Here is a 17,212-nt window from a genome sequence, read left to right on the forward strand (position 1 = left end):
TTTTTTGTACCAGGAATCAAACTAAGGACCTTGGGGGATGGGGAGATAGCTCATTAGAAACTATCTCCTATTGCCTGGCAAGCGCAGGGTCCTGAGTTAAATCCCCAATACTGGGGGGAAAAAAATAAAAATTTAAACAAATTTGATTTAGTTTTACTCAGTTTCTTAAATGTTTTGAATGCTGTGCCAAGAAAAAGAAGACTATTTTCTAGGAAATGCTTCCACAAAATACTTTCTGTAGTACTGGGGGTTGATTCCAGGGCTTTGTACATGCCAGGCAAATGTTCTACCTTTGAGCTATATTTAAGGCTCAAGAAGTTTTTACCTGTTTGCTTTTACTAACTTCATTTTTCCAAGTAGAATGTTCCTCAAGAATTACTCCACAGTGTGCTATTAAACTTGTTGTTTGTGAAGTTGACAGGGGATCCCAAATGAATTCTAGGAAGTCTGAAACAAGTATTTGAGAGGTATACAATTTTTTGATAGACTGCTTTACTGAGCATATACAAACAGCTAAGGACTTTAACACTGCTTCCTGCCTTATTCAGGCTGCAGTGGACAACCATCACTACCACACATCTGTACAACCCTTCGATCTTCCTTGTCCTCTCTGGGCTTAGTGGGACTTTCCTGGTTACCCCAGACTCTCGTTAAATCCACCCTGTCACTGAGTTGATGCCTGAAATCACATAGCTAATATATAGCTTTAAAAAAAAATCACATTAAATTGATCACCATAAACTCAAGTGAGCCATTCTTGTGGCCAGCAGTCACAGTCCCTTCTCTAGTCCATTCCCTCTCCCTAGCGCCCAGATGAGCAACTCCTCCTTCCTGCTCTCTTTCTTAGCTTACTTTACTTCCTAATTTGATAAAGAACAGATAACAGAAGCAAGCATCAGAGAAGCTTTACAGTGCCTACACTGAATCAACACCTACCTGCCCCTTGGCCCACAGGCTCTGGCGCATCTCCTACTCCTGCAAGCGGAGCACTCATGCTCCCAGGTAGGGCCAACCCTTGATTCATACACAAGAAGCAACCCCATGTTGCACTCCAAGCCCCTGCTCTTCACCTTCAGCAGTACCATAATTTCTATTGGAATTCTCATATCTACCTTCAATTTTTTTTGTATGAAATATAATTCCCCCTATAACCTGAATACCCTCTGTAGTACTGCTCCATTTCTTTTAAAAATTCCTTAAAATGTTGTTTAAACATTTATCTCCAATTTTTCTATTTGTGCTTACAGTCCTTTCAGCTAGGCTTCATTTCCCACCATTCTTTCTAAAATGACTTTATTAAATTACAGGATACATTCATACAGCAAACAACAATGGTTGCTTTCTAATTCTAAGTCATTCCCAACAACTGCAATGGTTTACCATTCCTCTCGCTCACTCTTTCTTTACCTGTCTTCCAGGTTAGCAAGCTCCTGGTTTTCAGCCTTGTCCTTTGGTCTGTGCTAGCTTCTCACCTCTCTGACTTCTAAATGCTGGAATACCCCAGGACTCAGGTCACTTCTTTTCTCTTTCCTATTTATATTCTCTTCCTTAGAATCTAAAGTCCTTTTTTTTTTTTTTTTTTGTATTTTAGAGAAGGGTCTACAGGGTGTTCAGAATCTCACTATTAGATCAAACTCGTACTGGAGTGTTCACAGCCTCCCAAGAGCTGGATTTACAGGCACACACCACCACGCCCAGTCTCAAATGCAGGCCCAGGTATCGAATCCCTGGCCCCTGTGCCTGCTTGCAGGTGCTTTAATCCACTGAGCTATTTGGCCAGCCCTTAGAATCTAAAGTCCTGTTACAGCAGTAATAATAAGTTCCTACCATAAACCTGCCAGCATCCCCTTTAAGACTCATACATTCAACAGTTTATTTGCTATTTGCACTTGGATGAAAGGAATCCCAAACCCAGCATGGCCCTGAGCTCCTGATATTCTGCCCTGCTCTATGTATTACTCCTCTCACTCTTTTCCATTTCAGCAGCTTTGTCCTTCCATGTGTTCAGGGCCCAAACCATCTGATCATTCTTCTTGATTCCTTTCTTCTTACCTTGCCCCATAACCAATCCGTCAGCAAAGACTGTAAGTGCCACTTTTGAAATATGTACAGAATTTATCCATTATAGGAACCACTACAGGTATCAATTTCTTATAAAGCCATTTATTTGTGGGATTATGTAATCATGAGAATTTGGATTTTTCAGAAAAATACTAAACATTTTTCAAAGTTAATCAAACTGAGTGCAAAACAATGCAAGATGGACCGCTTCAGCTTTTAAAACTGTGCTGTGCAGGCTTTGCTGCCAAAATCCATTCTCTGTGACACAGTAAAACAGATCCTTATCAGGTAGTTGTAGGTGAAACAAAAGTTTAAAGATGCATTAGCGCTGACAGTTGGTAGTGGCACATGAGAAGATGCAGGAATGTTTTGAGAAAAGCAAGAAAAAACAATAGGAAGAGAGAGAAAAAGAAACACAGCACCACTAATACATGAATTAGGTGTCACAAAAACAGCAGTAATGTTACAAATATTAAAGGCCCAGTGTCAGAGGTTTGGTCGCCAACCACTTCTACAATTGTTTTTAAGCCAGCTGAAATCTGACAATTTTTGATCATTATTGCAAATAATATTCCTAGTGCTCCAAAACTTTGGAAAAAATATTTGTGATTATAATAGAAATTAATGATCTTAAAAGGCTGTCAAAAAGCATTTTAATTTCAGTAAGATTGCAAGAAAGTACCTGTAAGTCGAGGAATAATTGTTTTGTTGATGACAGTAGACAAAATTTCTTTATCAGAACTAGTGTCCTTCTTCGTATCTTCTACACCTCTATCAATAAATTCTTCTATAGATGTGAACCATGACATCTGTTTTAAGCCCATGGAGCTCAACTGACAAAGGAAATTATAAAAGTTACAAATTCTTAAACAGAAGTGTATTTTAAAAGTTATTAACCTTTTCAATGATTACCAGAACTTTTCTAAGAATCAAGGAGAATAACTTCTACTTTAATATTATGTGTGCAGCACCAGTGCACCAAGGCTAGGCCGAGTGACAGGACTCAGACATGGTCCCAGACAAGGAAAAATAGCTGCATTTCATGCATCCGTTCGACGCAAGCAATGCAGTGGCAGCACCTCGGTTCACGAACTCAGTTATCTCCATGATTCGGGTCCTAACTGATCTGGATGAGAACTGAATCCAATTTTCCAAACGACCAACTTTGACCCTAACCAATGAATGTGATTTGGTACTTGTCCAACCTGATTGTAATCAGAATAATGGAAAGAACCAAGTTCATGACCCAAGGTGCCACAATACTCAACAACCATGTGCTGTGCCAGGGCCTTCAGACCCACCACGTGGCAAATCTCCTGCTTAGGTGAAGTATTCATTTGTTAAGCACTTGAAATGGTCATAAAATTTGTTTCTAAAATTGTATTAATTTCAAACAAAATGTACTTCTAGTCCTTTTAATTTATAGTAGGAAAACTGTGAAACCTGCTGTGATTTAGCCTCCTGGTAAATAGATGGACATTTATTATTTACTAAATGGATGAATGATCTTTGCTACCAAAATCAGCCAGAAAGGTTAACACTAGGTTGTTGCCAACCAGCTTCCTGACACTGTTTTAGGATTAAGCTTGGGTAATGCTGGTACAGACTGTGCAGTTCTGCACCTACGTATCCTGGAGGGAATAACACGTCTGACAAAGAAGGAGCAGTGTGCCTCCAGCGTACGCGAGGCCCGGGTTCAATCCTCAGCTGGGGAAACACACAGGTAAGGACACGGCTCTATCACTTTGTTTAATCATCATCCTCTCATCAGTCCACGTTCTCGTTTCTGCTTGCTTAGTACACATATTCACATGAATGTTTCCCTAGCATGTCATCACCTGTAAAGTAAAACTTCCTTCTAAAATGCTTTCTCTTTCTGAAAAGTTCCCATTTCTATTAATGGAATAATATTCTGCTAATATTTTAAAATCCAAAACTTGGGGGCTATGTTTGTATGGAGAGGTCTAAATTTTATTCCTCCTTATTTCATAATGCCTCTTGTATTTAATCCTTCCCTTCTCTTCCCTTTAGCACTGTCCGCACATGAAGAATGTGTCACAATGGGTGATGGGAATGGTGTCCTACCTTGTATTTCCCTTCCCTCCAATCAGCCTACTCTTGGGACTTCCTAAAACATGACTTCCAACATATCAGTCTTCCTAATACCAAAATGAGTTCTCTCTCAATTCGGGAGCTGAACTTAAGTGTAAGCTCTTACTCTTACCCTAATATTTTTCCCTTTATACTTCTGCAAAGCCTTTCATTTTCTCTCTCCTTCTGCTGAATTCTATATACCTTTCAGTGCTTCACTTAAATTACTCCTCCTCTTCAATTTACCTTTCCTAAGTAAGTCTTCTCAACATGTCATCTCCTACTTCAAAACCCCTAGAACAAGCCTTTTATGTCAAATGTCCCCAAACCTAATAGTACCTTCTACTTCAGGGCAGAATTTCAAACCATAGAAGCAGCTATCCTGACCATGGCACACAGGCCTATACCCTCAGCTATTAAAGAGGCCGAAAAGGGAGACTGTAAGTTCAAAGCCAGACCGGGCAACTTAATGAGATTCTCTCTCTAAAGAAGACAAAAAGGGCAAAACATCTGCCTGGCATAGCATATACGAGGCCCTGGGTTCTATCCCTAGAACTACCACAAAAAAAAAAAAAAGAAAGAAAAAAGAAAAAGACCAAAAAACCCCAAATTGTGTTACTGATGTTGTGCTGCCCAACCTTAAAAATCAAGTGAGACCCAAGAGAAGAAAAATGCCACAAATACTTCAGGTGCTCATTTCAGATTGTTACTCTGTTATTCTAAAGTATCAGTTTTCAGTACCAACCCTATGGGTAAGGTGTTTTAAAAGCTGACAGCAAGGGAAATTAAGCAATTAATTTGAGCAGGACAATCACACATTAAACTTAAATACCTTAAGTGGATTCCAAACAATCAATTGAAATCTTACTACAGGATTTAAAAGCTTTGGTATATATAAACCAATGAAGGCATCATAATACGAATCAGGAAACTTTTCTCGCCATTCTTGAAATTTCAATAAAATATTCTGGATGCAACAAAAATCATCATTCACATCTTCAAAAACTTTCTTATGATCCTGTAAAATGTCATCTGTAAAGAAAATAAATCTCTTTATATAATGCATTTTAAGTTTGCTTCCTTGTACAGTTGCACACGACTATGTAATCAATTCTGAAAACTTTCACACTGACATATGAATGTATTTTTTTTCCCCCTGGTACCGGGGACTGAACTCAGGATTTTGCACTTGCCAGGCAAGCGCTTATTCTACTGAGCCATCTTCCCAGCCCTATAAATATATTCTTATTAAAAAATCATTTTGTCACTTTGGTAAAAGTGATATTAATACTAACAAATTCTACCATTTACTGAGTCCCTGCTACATGTCAAGAGACAATAAACATATCTCATTTCGTGAACCTATCTCCTCTATAGCGCAGACTTAAGCTATTTATTTATACAGCAAATATTAGACTGTGGTCAATGAGTTTTACTATAAGAACAAAGAATCAAGTCTTTTGAACTGAAATCTATTTAACTTCAATGCCCAGAATCTTCATATTGCGTCTTAATGCCAAAATCAGTTTCACTAAATTCAACTGTTTTAAAATAAAAATGGTACTTTAGGAAGTATGCAGTAAAGAAATGAAACCCAAGTTCTCATGTTTATAGAAGAAAGTCTAAGGGGAAAAGCTATACAGATGAAAGAATATGCATATGCTCCTTCTCCATATTTCACTCATCTAGAAGCATGAAAGTCATAAAGAGGTTAAAAAATAAAGTTTCATTTTCCCCACTGTTCTATATAGCTCATATATTCAAAGGCAGTCACAGCAGAGCATTTCCCATTGTCTCAATGCTTCAAATGTCCAGACACATCAGAAGCCTGGTAGCTGACCGTGGTTCTTCTGGAAGTCAGTCATCTCTGCAGCGGGCAGTTCATCATCACTAGACGTCCCCTCCTGATGGCTGCAATTCCCAGCAAGCGCTCTTGCTTGTCTTCTTTGTGACCTATATTTTTCAGGACACCAAAACTAAGTGAAAGCAAATAACTCTTGCTGAAAAAAATGCGTTAAGAGAAAAGTAAATAATTTTATTATTTAAAATGGCCAAAACCAGAGCATCGTATTGGCACACAATTTTATGCTACTACGTTCACATTTAGCTTCCTTTGAGTTGGTGGTTTTCCCTTTTTCCTTATAGCATAATCCAAGGGCTAATCGAATTTCTAGAGAGGGGTAACAATTGGGAACAGCGTCTAGTCTAGTCCTTTCCACTGATCTGAGTATAGCTGGTGTCTTCACAGCTGTTGAAGACTGCTTGAATTATATTGAACAATTAAGTATACTTAAGTTAAAAGTATACTTGCTTAAAGATGGTTTAAGTGTTCACTTTATGTAAGTACCTTCGTGATTCAACTTCTTCTAAAATCCTTTGCGCATTTTCATCTACAGACAAGGTTCCATTTGTTGATACCTCAGCTTTGCCTGTTAACAAATAATATGCACATAACATGCTTAAACTGTGTATTTTACTGTACAGTGCAATTTCAATGTTCATTCTCTACCACAATATTAATAGGTACCACTTCTGTTAGCATAAAAAAATGTTCCCTGGCCCTTGAGAATAGAAACAAAATTCTATCACAATGTTTTTTCCCTCACATTCTTTTTTTTGGCAATTTTGCCAGCCTTCTCCATGCCCAAATGACAGACATATTAGCATATCTGACTCATCTTATTGACAATATTAACATTCTCCATTACTTATAACCAACTGAACATCATGCATATGAAAGTCACTTTGCCTCTTTTATTACATACTGAATTTCACATCCCTTTCACTGAAATCCTTGAATCAAAGTAAGACCTCATAAGACAACAACAACAAAAACTAATGTGAGAATTAAAAGAGTCCAAATTTTATACAATGAGATCCTACAGAGGAATTCATACTTATACTCAACAGAACTAGTTGGTGGAAGGGCCCTTAAAACTGTTAAGGTTGTATCTCTGGCTGAAAGAATAGACTTATGTGTACCCATCGCAGATCCACCAAATGGCCATCTAAATGTCTCGTCTCAAAGAGCAAGTGATTAGAAGTTACGGTATTTATCTTTTAACTTTAAAGTATTCGAATATTTTGGAATTTTGGAAAGGGGAGGATAACAGACTAGTGTGAAAATATACAGAAAATATTTTATAAAGGGATAGAAATATTTTTATTTTCTAGATGATACATTAGCTTAATAATAAATCATATTGAACATAAAAAGCACTAACGTGATAACTGCTGTAAATACGTTGATTCATGTTTTAATTCATCTTGCCTGCGTTTCATTAAGGTCATGGCTTGTTTTAAGAGAAGTGCATGCATGGATGACTCTATTTCTTGGATGTGGATAATCTGAAATACATATACAAGTAACATTTTGCAGGTCGCCCATAATGAACTATAAGATATATAAAAACTACTTGGAAGATATGTAAGCATATGCTTGACTTTTATATGAAAAAAATGTTTCCAATATGGTCACATATCAGTTATAAGATGCTGTGAGCACAGACCTAGAGGCAGACACTCAGTATCAAAGAGAAAAGCATCCTACTATACTGGGAAAGCTACAAATATCACAGATAACGGAACCACATGGGATGGAGCTGGGAACATGGACATGAGTGACAGAAAAGAGGAAGGAAGGGCTCCTCTGCCTGTGATTGGAGAGAGGAAGGCAATGGGAGGCAGTGCGGCTTGCCTCACAGCCTTGGGGCAGACAGCAGACAAAGCTGCAAGAAGCTGGTGGGTATCAATACCGGACCACAGGGCTGGGGATTAAACAAAAATAAATGAAGAATACAAGAAAACCAATGAGGGACAATAAGAAATGGTGGAAAGTTGAAACTGGGTCTCTCGTTTCTCGTGCAATAGCTGCTCCCGCTGCAATGGTGTTTCACAGCTGCTGTTAAGGACTCACCAGTGTGCACTCAATAGGACTTAAACACTGCGCTTATGCAAGGGTGAATGACGGAAAAAATTACATTGTGAACAGCGCCTCAGAAAGTAACTACCAAATGATATTGGGGCACAGCCTACACAAAGCAAAAGTAAAGGACAAAGCATGCAAACACTTGTCACCATTTTTAGTACACACAGAACAAAAGCCACAAAGCATAAATGGAAATAATAAATCTGGCAATATAAAAATTTCAAAATATGTGAATGTCGATAATGAGAAAATGAAAAGACAAACTAGGAAGTTTCCATTAAATAAGGTAAATCATTTAAGGGTTCAGCTATAAAGAATTGTTCATCATGACTAAAAAAACCCAAAAAACTGAAAAACAATCCGCACTAAGAATCAAAATGCTAAGAGGGCAAAAAATAATCAAGTTATAAGAAAAACTGCATGGAGGTAATTAAGAAGGGTTTGTCTGAGATCAGAAAATAATGTACAAAACCCAAATCTATTTTTTCCCCCTAATTTAGTTAACTAATAAAACTGGCAAAATCTTTCTGGATGACAATCTGACAAAATGCTCAATAACCCTTAAAATATTTATACTTAATAATTCACTCTGCTTTATTTCATTTTCTAGAAATTTTTCTTAAATTGAAATTTTAACACATAATTTTTGTAGACAATATTTGATACAATATAACAAAGTAATTGAAAAAACCCTATATTAAAGCTGTATAGGAAAAATACTCTAGAAAAGCATTATATAGTGAGATTTAGACTTTTATCTTTCTAACTGCATACACAGTAAGGATGGTATCACTCAAAAAAAGGAAGTGATATATTTATATATACCTTCTCATTTAGACAGTCAATTAAATTTTCCACATACATTTTCATGCCTTTATAAAACTTATAATTTACAGCTTGATCTGACGAAGTCTCCAGATTCTGGATTGTACTCTTTGAGCTCTTGATGTCTTCTACGTATTTGTCATATTCTCTCTGGTGTGAGCGATGAGTCTCCTGTAGTAATGTTAATCTAAATAAATAACAAATATGCTTTATTTCAAATTTTCAAACTTTTCCCTTTAAAGTAGCTTTCCCCTGCAAATGTTTTCAAAGATAACCAGGGATGCTGATGAGCATATAATCTGGATTTATTGGCCTTTGATAAGCAAAGGAAATCACAATTAGAGATACCTTAACAGGGAAGTGTATAAAGGACACTGGTGGGGATTCCGGGGCAAAAGCTCATCACAGGCTAATTTTACACAAGGTAATGAATGTGGTTTTAAGCTAACATTGGTGAAAATGCATAAAGTAGGCTCTGAAACTATATCAATGGTCTTGTATTTCAAAGTCCATGTGCAGTTACTGTTAATCTGCAGTCTCACAATATTGCGTACCTGAAGTTGGCATTAATGTTATTTAAGCATGCTATGGCCTGGTGTGATTTAAATTTATGTTTTGTGACCCACAGCGATTTCTGGGCGGCATCAGAATCTACTGCTTCTGGAGGTGCACCTTACCTTGGCTACTGCTGTTTTATTTCCCTAAATGCTGCCCTGTCAAATATACGACAGTGTGTTTTCTTTCCTTGTGAATAACCTAGACCTCAACTGATAGGACATGAAAAAAGTCAATTATAATTGAAGGGCTCTTTACTGTTCAAAATTCAGTCCCCTGTCATACATATGTGCCAACAAAGGAGCAAGAAACAGATTTCCTCCCCTGCCCCTTGTCCTCTTCCTCCTATCTCTCTCTTCCTTCTCTTCTCCCTTCCTATTATTCCCTTTGGTCCTTCTTCACTTTCTCTGTTTTGTTATAAAAATGAAGAGCTGCTAGCTTGTCAAAGGCCCAGGATACAAAGATAACCTAGTATCTGAAACCTGATACATCTGAAGATGTTGAAGTATTTCTTTCATTACAAAAGTATTATCTACATCAAATCTTCATGTAAGTGAAAAACTACAACAATTACATTTTAGTTGTAATGTGATGAAAGAATGAAATTACTTTAAAGCTAATTTACAGAAAAGATACTGAGGACCAAAATATTAACCCTATTCTCAGGAGACAAAAAAGCAGTGAAAAATGTTCTTTTAAAGCAGGAGAACCAAATCTGCTCCTTTGTATCAAACTGTGACAAGGACTAATTAATTACATTTGTCCAGCCCCTTCATTCTTTCACATGTCTAATAATATATACTAAGTACTGAGCACATACTTAAATACATATACTTAAAATAACTATGGTGTATTTTGCCGTACTTTTTAGAAATATATTGCTTACATTAAGGTTAATACTATTTAAAAGGTAAGTATTAATACTGGTGAAGTAAAAGCTGTGATTGGAAAGGCAAGCCATACCAAGAAATATAAAACTACAGCCCACGCCACAGGGAACTTTTTCTGTTAATGTATTTTAAGGAAAAAACTTCAACAGATTAAAAGATTTAAAGGAACAAAATGTTTATTACCTATTAGAAAGTTCTTCACTATTTGCTATAGTGGAAATCAAATGCCCACTACAGAAATACATATGTAAACTGTGACATATTTAGTATAGGGACAAGCATATTGTTTTTTTGGCGGAATTAGGGATTGAACTCAGACCCGTGCACTTGCCAGGTAAGCGCTTATTCTACTGAGCCATCTCCCTGGCCCCAGAAAGTATTCTGTTCTTTTTTTTTTGTTTTTTGTTTTTTTAAAAAGTTAAAGACTTTCCAACAATGTAGAAAATGCTTTAACTATAGTAAGCAAAACAGTAGAATTTTATAATTACTGATTGCAGATTATAAAAACTAAAAAGATAAGATGGTAGCAGCAGGTGCTTTTTTTCCTTTATAAATCATTTCATAATTAAAAAGAATGTAGTGCTCACTATTAATGCTGAGTATAATGTAAACTTCAAAGTAAATATGACTCACCTAGTGTTTAACTGCTTCTTTATAATTTCTAAATTTACTGGTGGAAATGAAGTGGAAGTATCGAACTTCTTCACTGCTGGAGAATCACTGATGTGGGAAAGGCCTCTGTTTCTTCCCTAGATACAGTAAGAATATCACCTTTTAGAAAACATTTCAGGGGCCTGCCCCTTAGCTCAGTTCTTTAAGTGGCTGCTTCAGCAAAGCAGTCAGGCTCCCCACAACTCAAGTCAGCCAAATCTGCCCTGAAGGTATTCGGAGCAAAAAAAAAAAAAAAAAGAAAAGAAAACATTTCATTTACCTTACAAAACAGACGTGATGCTCCAGGCTAGAAAAAATATTCACCTGCTGTTCTAAGCCACCGAGCGGGTGGTGATTTGTCACAGCAGCTACAGGAAGCAAATAGACACGGTATGATGAGCATTACCTCAGTGCCTGCGACTGCTTTCCTCATCTGCTGCTGTTCCCAAATGTTGTGACTTTCCTCTTCCTGGCTGCTTTCACTTGTTTCTTCATTTCTGCTCACTAAAAGAAGAAAAAAAGTTCACAAAGAAAATTTAACATTTTCCCATTTCCACTGCAAGAGGCAGTACTTGTGGGGGTTATCTAAGCAGGTTAAACATACTTTAAATATCACTTATTCTTCGTAATAATCAAGAAGGCAACATTTTAGTGCTAGTTTTATAAATGAGTGAACTCACAGACCGTGGTGTAAATAACTGAAGTTTCCTGTAGTGTGAAATGCAGTGATCTGACTCAAGACCCTGCACCCAGCCGTCCACTACCCACTCAAAACACTTTAGCCCCACTAGAGTGGAAAGACTGGAAGAGTATGAAATGTCTGCATTTCTTCATCAAAATCCTCTAATTCCTGAGAGTACAAATGGAAATAACTTTGGGGCTACAAGGAACCAAACTCATTCTGGAAAAAAGTATTATTTAAAGAAGCAAAAAACTCGGTAAAACTTAAGTCATAAATCAGGAATATGAAAATGCCATTTGAGACTTATATATTACTGACAAAAAAGAAACCTAGACGTAAAATCTCCAAAGAATTTTTGATAGAGCTATTTTAAGATAAATCTTAAAAAATATCTTTATAAACATGATACTAAGTTTCTAATGTTTCAAGAGTGAGACCATGTATCTTTTTTTAACTGTCAAATCAGGTGAGAAGTCAGGCCTCTCTGTCCAAAATACATACCCTTTGACAACAATACATATCTTTTATAAGCCATAATGGCAGGACCAAATTGACCATAAACAAAAACCAGCACCAGTATTCTTTACAATAGGAGATGATACACTACACTTTTGTTCCTTTTTTTTGTCTTTTAGAGCAGGCTCTTTCTATGCAGCTCAGGCTGACCTTGAACTCATTTTGTAGCACAGGCTGGTCTAGAACTTGCAATGATCCTTCTGCCTCAGCCTCCTGAGGGCTGGGATTACAGGCATGCACCAACACGTCTGGCTGATACATTACATTTTAATGGAGATTTTATCATAATATGTTCCGGTGAAAGAATGCCTTCACTGTGTATTGGTAAATACATGAAATACATACTTGTTTCTTCAGCCATTCTTTGTCTCAGTGTCTGGGGCTTTGGGGTAAAGAGTATTCTCTTTTCATGGTCATCAGGCTCACTCTCAGGATCCTCTTCACTGTCCCTCTCCACAGCAGAGATGGTGGAGGGATGTTTCACATCCAAAGGAATATAATCACCTTGGACCCTGGCCAGTTCACGCTTTCTGCGGGCTGCCTGAATAAAAGCCGCATCAGGGATTTTAACTGAAAAAAACAAGGAGACAATGAAACCCAAACTCCAACAGAAATGCCTGAAGTACCTGTCCGTTACACTTAACAAAGAAAAAAGGCATCATGTCTCTAATGTTTTTACTATTTTGACATATGCTATATAAATTAATAAACTGCACAAAGTCTTCGTCAGTACAGGAAGAAAGTACTCAATCTACACTTATCAGGAAATACATAGAGCCACGCCATCTTATCTTTAGCTTTCTCCCACCTCACATGCTGCTGACATCTTGCTGAGGGCTACCTACTTCTCACTTCCGGAACCTCCAGGCACAACATCTAGCACCATTTCAATCACTATGATCGTAAAACACTAGCGCATGCATTTTGGAACAATACCCCGCCCTTGGGTGGGCAGCGCTGCAAACCCTTGGCAGGCCCTCACTCACAGGGCTTAATTTAACACCTTCTAGCGCCACCTGTTTTACTGTAGCCACTGGCAATATATGACTACTTTTATATAAGCAAACTAAAAACTGAGTCTCTCAGTCGCAGTAGGTACATTTCAAGAGCTCCATACCTGGATGTGGCTGCTGACTACTATATGAAACAGAGAAAACACCCATTTTTTCAGAATAGAAGATGCTATTGAGCAGGGCTATGTTTAGAAAATAAACAAAGCTTCAAATGTTTACCAGGTTCAAAATTGTTAGCATAGAGTTCATCACTTCTGTATCTTATAAAACTGGATAAAAAAAAACCCAAAACCCTACAAGGTAATAAAGCTATTAGTTATTATGTAATAATTTAATAAAGAAGCACTTATTGCTATATTATCAATCTTTTAAAATATATTTTAAGGGTCTGAGAGATGGCTCAGTGAAATAAGCGCTTCCCTGGCAAGCGCAAGGGCCTGAGTTCAATCCCTGGTTTTATATATATATATAAAAATATATATATATATATTTTCAATAATTATATTTCAAAACAACGTGTCCTTCATAAAACTATGATTTTTACTCTATGAATTTTGTTTTAATAGTATCTTAGAGTTTCACTGAACTTCACAATGAGTCTATATCATAAAACAAGTTATGAACAGTGGAGTAAAGATCCAGATAAATATTTCTGACTTTGTGGAATATATCTGTTATGACTTCTCTATTTTTGCCACTGTAGTGCAAAGCAGCCTTAGATAATAAAAAAGTAACTGAAAAAATGTGGCTGCATTTATTAAGTTTACAATAACAGGTGATAGGTCCCATTTGTCCCACAAATGGCAATAGGCTGATTGACCTTTGGAGATACACTGGTTTTAAAAAAAAGTGGTAACATCATGTTGCATGCTTACATATTAAGCCATCTTCCTTAGATTTTTTTTTTTTTTTTTTAATGTACTTGGTACAGGGGTTCGCTATGCAGCTCGCACTCCCAGTGATCCGCCTGTCTCACCTTCCCCAGTGCTAGGATTACAGCTCTGCAGGCCCAGGGTGGCACTGGCACGGCATGCAGTACTGGGTATCAAACCTTGCAAGCACTTAGATCATTGAGCTACCTCCCCAGCCCTTCCCTAGAGGTTGAGACAGGCCACAGCATGTACCTGAAGCATGCTCAGTGACCAAAGCTTATCACCCCTCAGCACCATTCTGTGGTGGTTACAGTGCACTGTCAACCTGAGTGGTGCTGGATCCACCGGGGGACTTGTGAAGGCCACTGTGGGCATCTGGGGGGATCATGGAGGTCTGTGTAAGGGGTTGCCTTAGCCCTTCCTCCATGGCACTGCTCTGCTGCTTTGCTTCCTGGCTACCATGAAGTAAACTTTGTTCCCCACACCCTTCTACCAATTTGGAGCCAGCCATCACTGGGCCAGATTTTAAAATGTAAGCCAAATCAAACCTTTCCTCCTTTAAATTACAAGAGTCAGGTACTTTGTCCACAACTGGAAAGTGACTAATACACAAAGTGACTCTCCCAGCACAGCACCACAGCTGAGAATAAACTCTGAGGACTACTATGGCTAAGTCCCACCTCAGCCTCTTAGAAGCTGTCTGACCTTAGAGATGTTAAGGAATAAACTTCTGTGCTCTGATAATCAGGAATGAGAACCGATCTGCCCCATGCTCAGCACTGCTATTTCATCAACAATGAGGATCATTTGTATAGAAAATACTGGTAGTACAGGGACCCAGGTCCAGTTCTGAACATGCTTGCACACGCACGCGCACACACACAGAGGCTCTGAACTAAAACTATACAATGACCAACCTGTTGATGAAAATTTTCTTTCTTCTAGTGAGCTAGAACTGTCAGAGGATGAAGTCTGACCATCTTTACTCTCTGAGGAGTGCAGTGTTCCATCCTCTTCATCTGTTGAAGGATCAACTCTTCTGGATTCTAATATTTTGAATATAACAAGAGTCAAAATATTGGATTCAATAATTGAAATTCTGGGGCTGGGGAGATAGCTCAATAGAATAAGTGCTTGCCTGGCAAGCACAAGGGCCTGAGTTCAATCCTCGGTTCCGCCAAAAAAAAGAAATTCTGAAAAACAGATGGCATATATATGAATGTGGCAAACCCTTCCTCAAATAATTAAACTTTTTCCAACTTCTAATCTACTTTCTCCAACTTCTAATCTATCTCAAATAACTGACCTACTTAATAAACAAAGACTTATTCTATTCACATTATCTATATATATATATATAATAAAATGTTTCTTTAAAAAAAAAAAAAAAAAGTAGGGCTGGGGAGATGGCTCAGTAGAATAAGAGCTTCCCCGGCAAGTGCAAGGGCCTGAGTTCAATCCGTGGTTCCGAGAAAAAAAAAAAAAAGGTATTGGTTACAGGGTCTCACTCTGCAGCTCACACTCCCAGTGATCCTCCTGTCTCAGCCCTCCCCAGTGCTGGGATTACAGGTGTGCGCCACCATGCCCAGGCTCATTGCCGGCTCTGCTGGCTTGGGCAGGCGTGGGGATCGAACCCTGGCCCCTGAGCTTGCCTAAGCAAGTGTTTCTAAAACGATAGAATGATAAAGGAGAAAATTAAAGAAAAATTAGTGCCAGAATTATCAAATCTTTTTTAAATGCTGTGTACCATCACAAGGAAGCTTGCATAAAGCACTTCTGCCACACACTGAAATGCAATGGTTGCCTTACACCCGTGTGACTGATTTGGAAGCTGACTGAATCTCCAGTGCACCGAGATGTGTGAACTCAGTAAACAAAATACTTCCAAAGTATGGAATGCTTGAGATTACCAATCTTGATGCGGTAAAATATTGAAAGCACAAACAGACCTATGGAATTTAGTGTAACAGATATGTTTTACGATTTCATGTAGCAACTTCTCTTTTCAAAAAAATGCTATTCTTTGTACTCTGTTGTAACGTTAAAGCAGAACACTCCTATTAATCTAAAAAGTAGTCTATCTGTGTATGTGACAAGTTGTAGTTTGCTCAAAAGCTTCAAAACAGTACAAGAGACTGAACGCAGAAAGAGCTATGACAACTCACGTCTTCTCGTTAGCTAGATATTAAAGATCATGATGTGTGAAAAATGCTCTAAAAGCCAAAAAACGTCAATTCCTGGCCTAATTTCCCTTCTGAAAGTTTAACCAGCTGACTGACACATTTTACGGTATAAATATGAAAACCACCAGGACTTTACAGAAGTAGGTCTTAAGAACGGCCAAGAAACCACAGATTATTAACCTATAAAACATTATATAATGTGAAAGAAGCCATAGCTATAGTAAATAACAGTTTACTGTCCACAGTACTTGGAAGTTGCTGACTTTTTAAATATTCTCATCACACACACAAAAATGCAAGATTACAAGTTAATTAGCTCAATTTAGTCATTTTACGGTGTACACACTTTTTATTTTCAAAAATACAAATTTACAAGAAATCATCACGGTTCCTTTAATAGGACTAAAAGGAGAAAAAACTTTGGAGTTCAAGGCAAAATAGAAACTGTACTCCTTAAGTCCCAGGCTTTGACCAACATTTTATGTAGAGAAATTTATGCCGTGTGAAAACTACTTAAGAGCTCAAAGCTACTTTAAAATTATTACAGTACACATCATCCATCTCCATTAGGATACTTAAGCGTTACATATATCACATTTTCAATCTCAGATTTTGCTAATAAGTGATGGGAGAAAAAGGCAAAAACGTCCCCAAATCGGTCACCTGTATTTTTTTAAATGTAGTATTCTCAAGTGAATCTTAGGGCATATTTTCCAAAAGGTACATACAACTTTCACCAGTGTAATGCCACTAGGAGTCCATCGTGACCACCAAGTTCAGAGGCGCAATCACCCTCCCCAGGAGCTGGCGGAGAACTCGGGTCTCCTACACCAGCGCGGCCAGCATCCCCGGGAACGCCCGGGCCCCTTCCCGCCCGCGTCACCTGGGGCGCCCGAGCCGCCGTCCGCGCGCCGCGAGCTCGCCCAGACCCGACGCCGGCCCCGA

General features: G+C 38.0%; 1 protein-coding gene across 1 annotated transcript in view; it reads right to left on the reverse strand.

Annotated features, from left to right (window-relative positions):
* The window catches only part of Gcfc2 (GC-rich sequence DNA-binding factor 2), a 26,340-nt gene that overhangs the window by 8,870 nt on the left and 258 nt on the right, over positions 1-17,212 (reverse strand). The window contains exons 2-13 of the mRNA XM_023718407.1: positions 17,151-17,185; positions 15,002-15,130; positions 12,545-12,769; positions 11,408-11,505; positions 10,984-11,099; positions 8,906-9,092; positions 7,377-7,500; positions 6,500-6,581; positions 5,993-6,105; positions 4,985-5,184; positions 2,744-2,894; positions 326-447 (exon numbers count right to left, since the gene is read on the reverse strand). Coding sequence (XP_023574175.1) covers positions 326-447; positions 2,744-2,894; positions 4,985-5,184; positions 5,993-6,105; positions 6,500-6,581; positions 7,377-7,500; positions 8,906-9,092; positions 10,984-11,099; positions 11,408-11,505; positions 12,545-12,769; positions 15,002-15,130; positions 17,151-17,185 — 1,582 coding nt within the window. The remainder of the gene's footprint in view (positions 1-325; positions 448-2,743; positions 2,895-4,984; positions 5,185-5,992; positions 6,106-6,499; positions 6,582-7,376; positions 7,501-8,905; positions 9,093-10,983; positions 11,100-11,407; positions 11,506-12,544; positions 12,770-15,001; positions 15,131-17,150; positions 17,186-17,212) is intronic.

Source organism: Octodon degus, unplaced genomic scaffold (assembly GCF_000260255.1).
Source record: "Octodon degus isolate 3935 unplaced genomic scaffold, OctDeg1.0 scaffold00058, whole genome shotgun sequence".
Lineage (NCBI taxonomy): Eukaryota > Metazoa > Chordata > Mammalia > Rodentia > Octodontidae > Octodon > Octodon degus.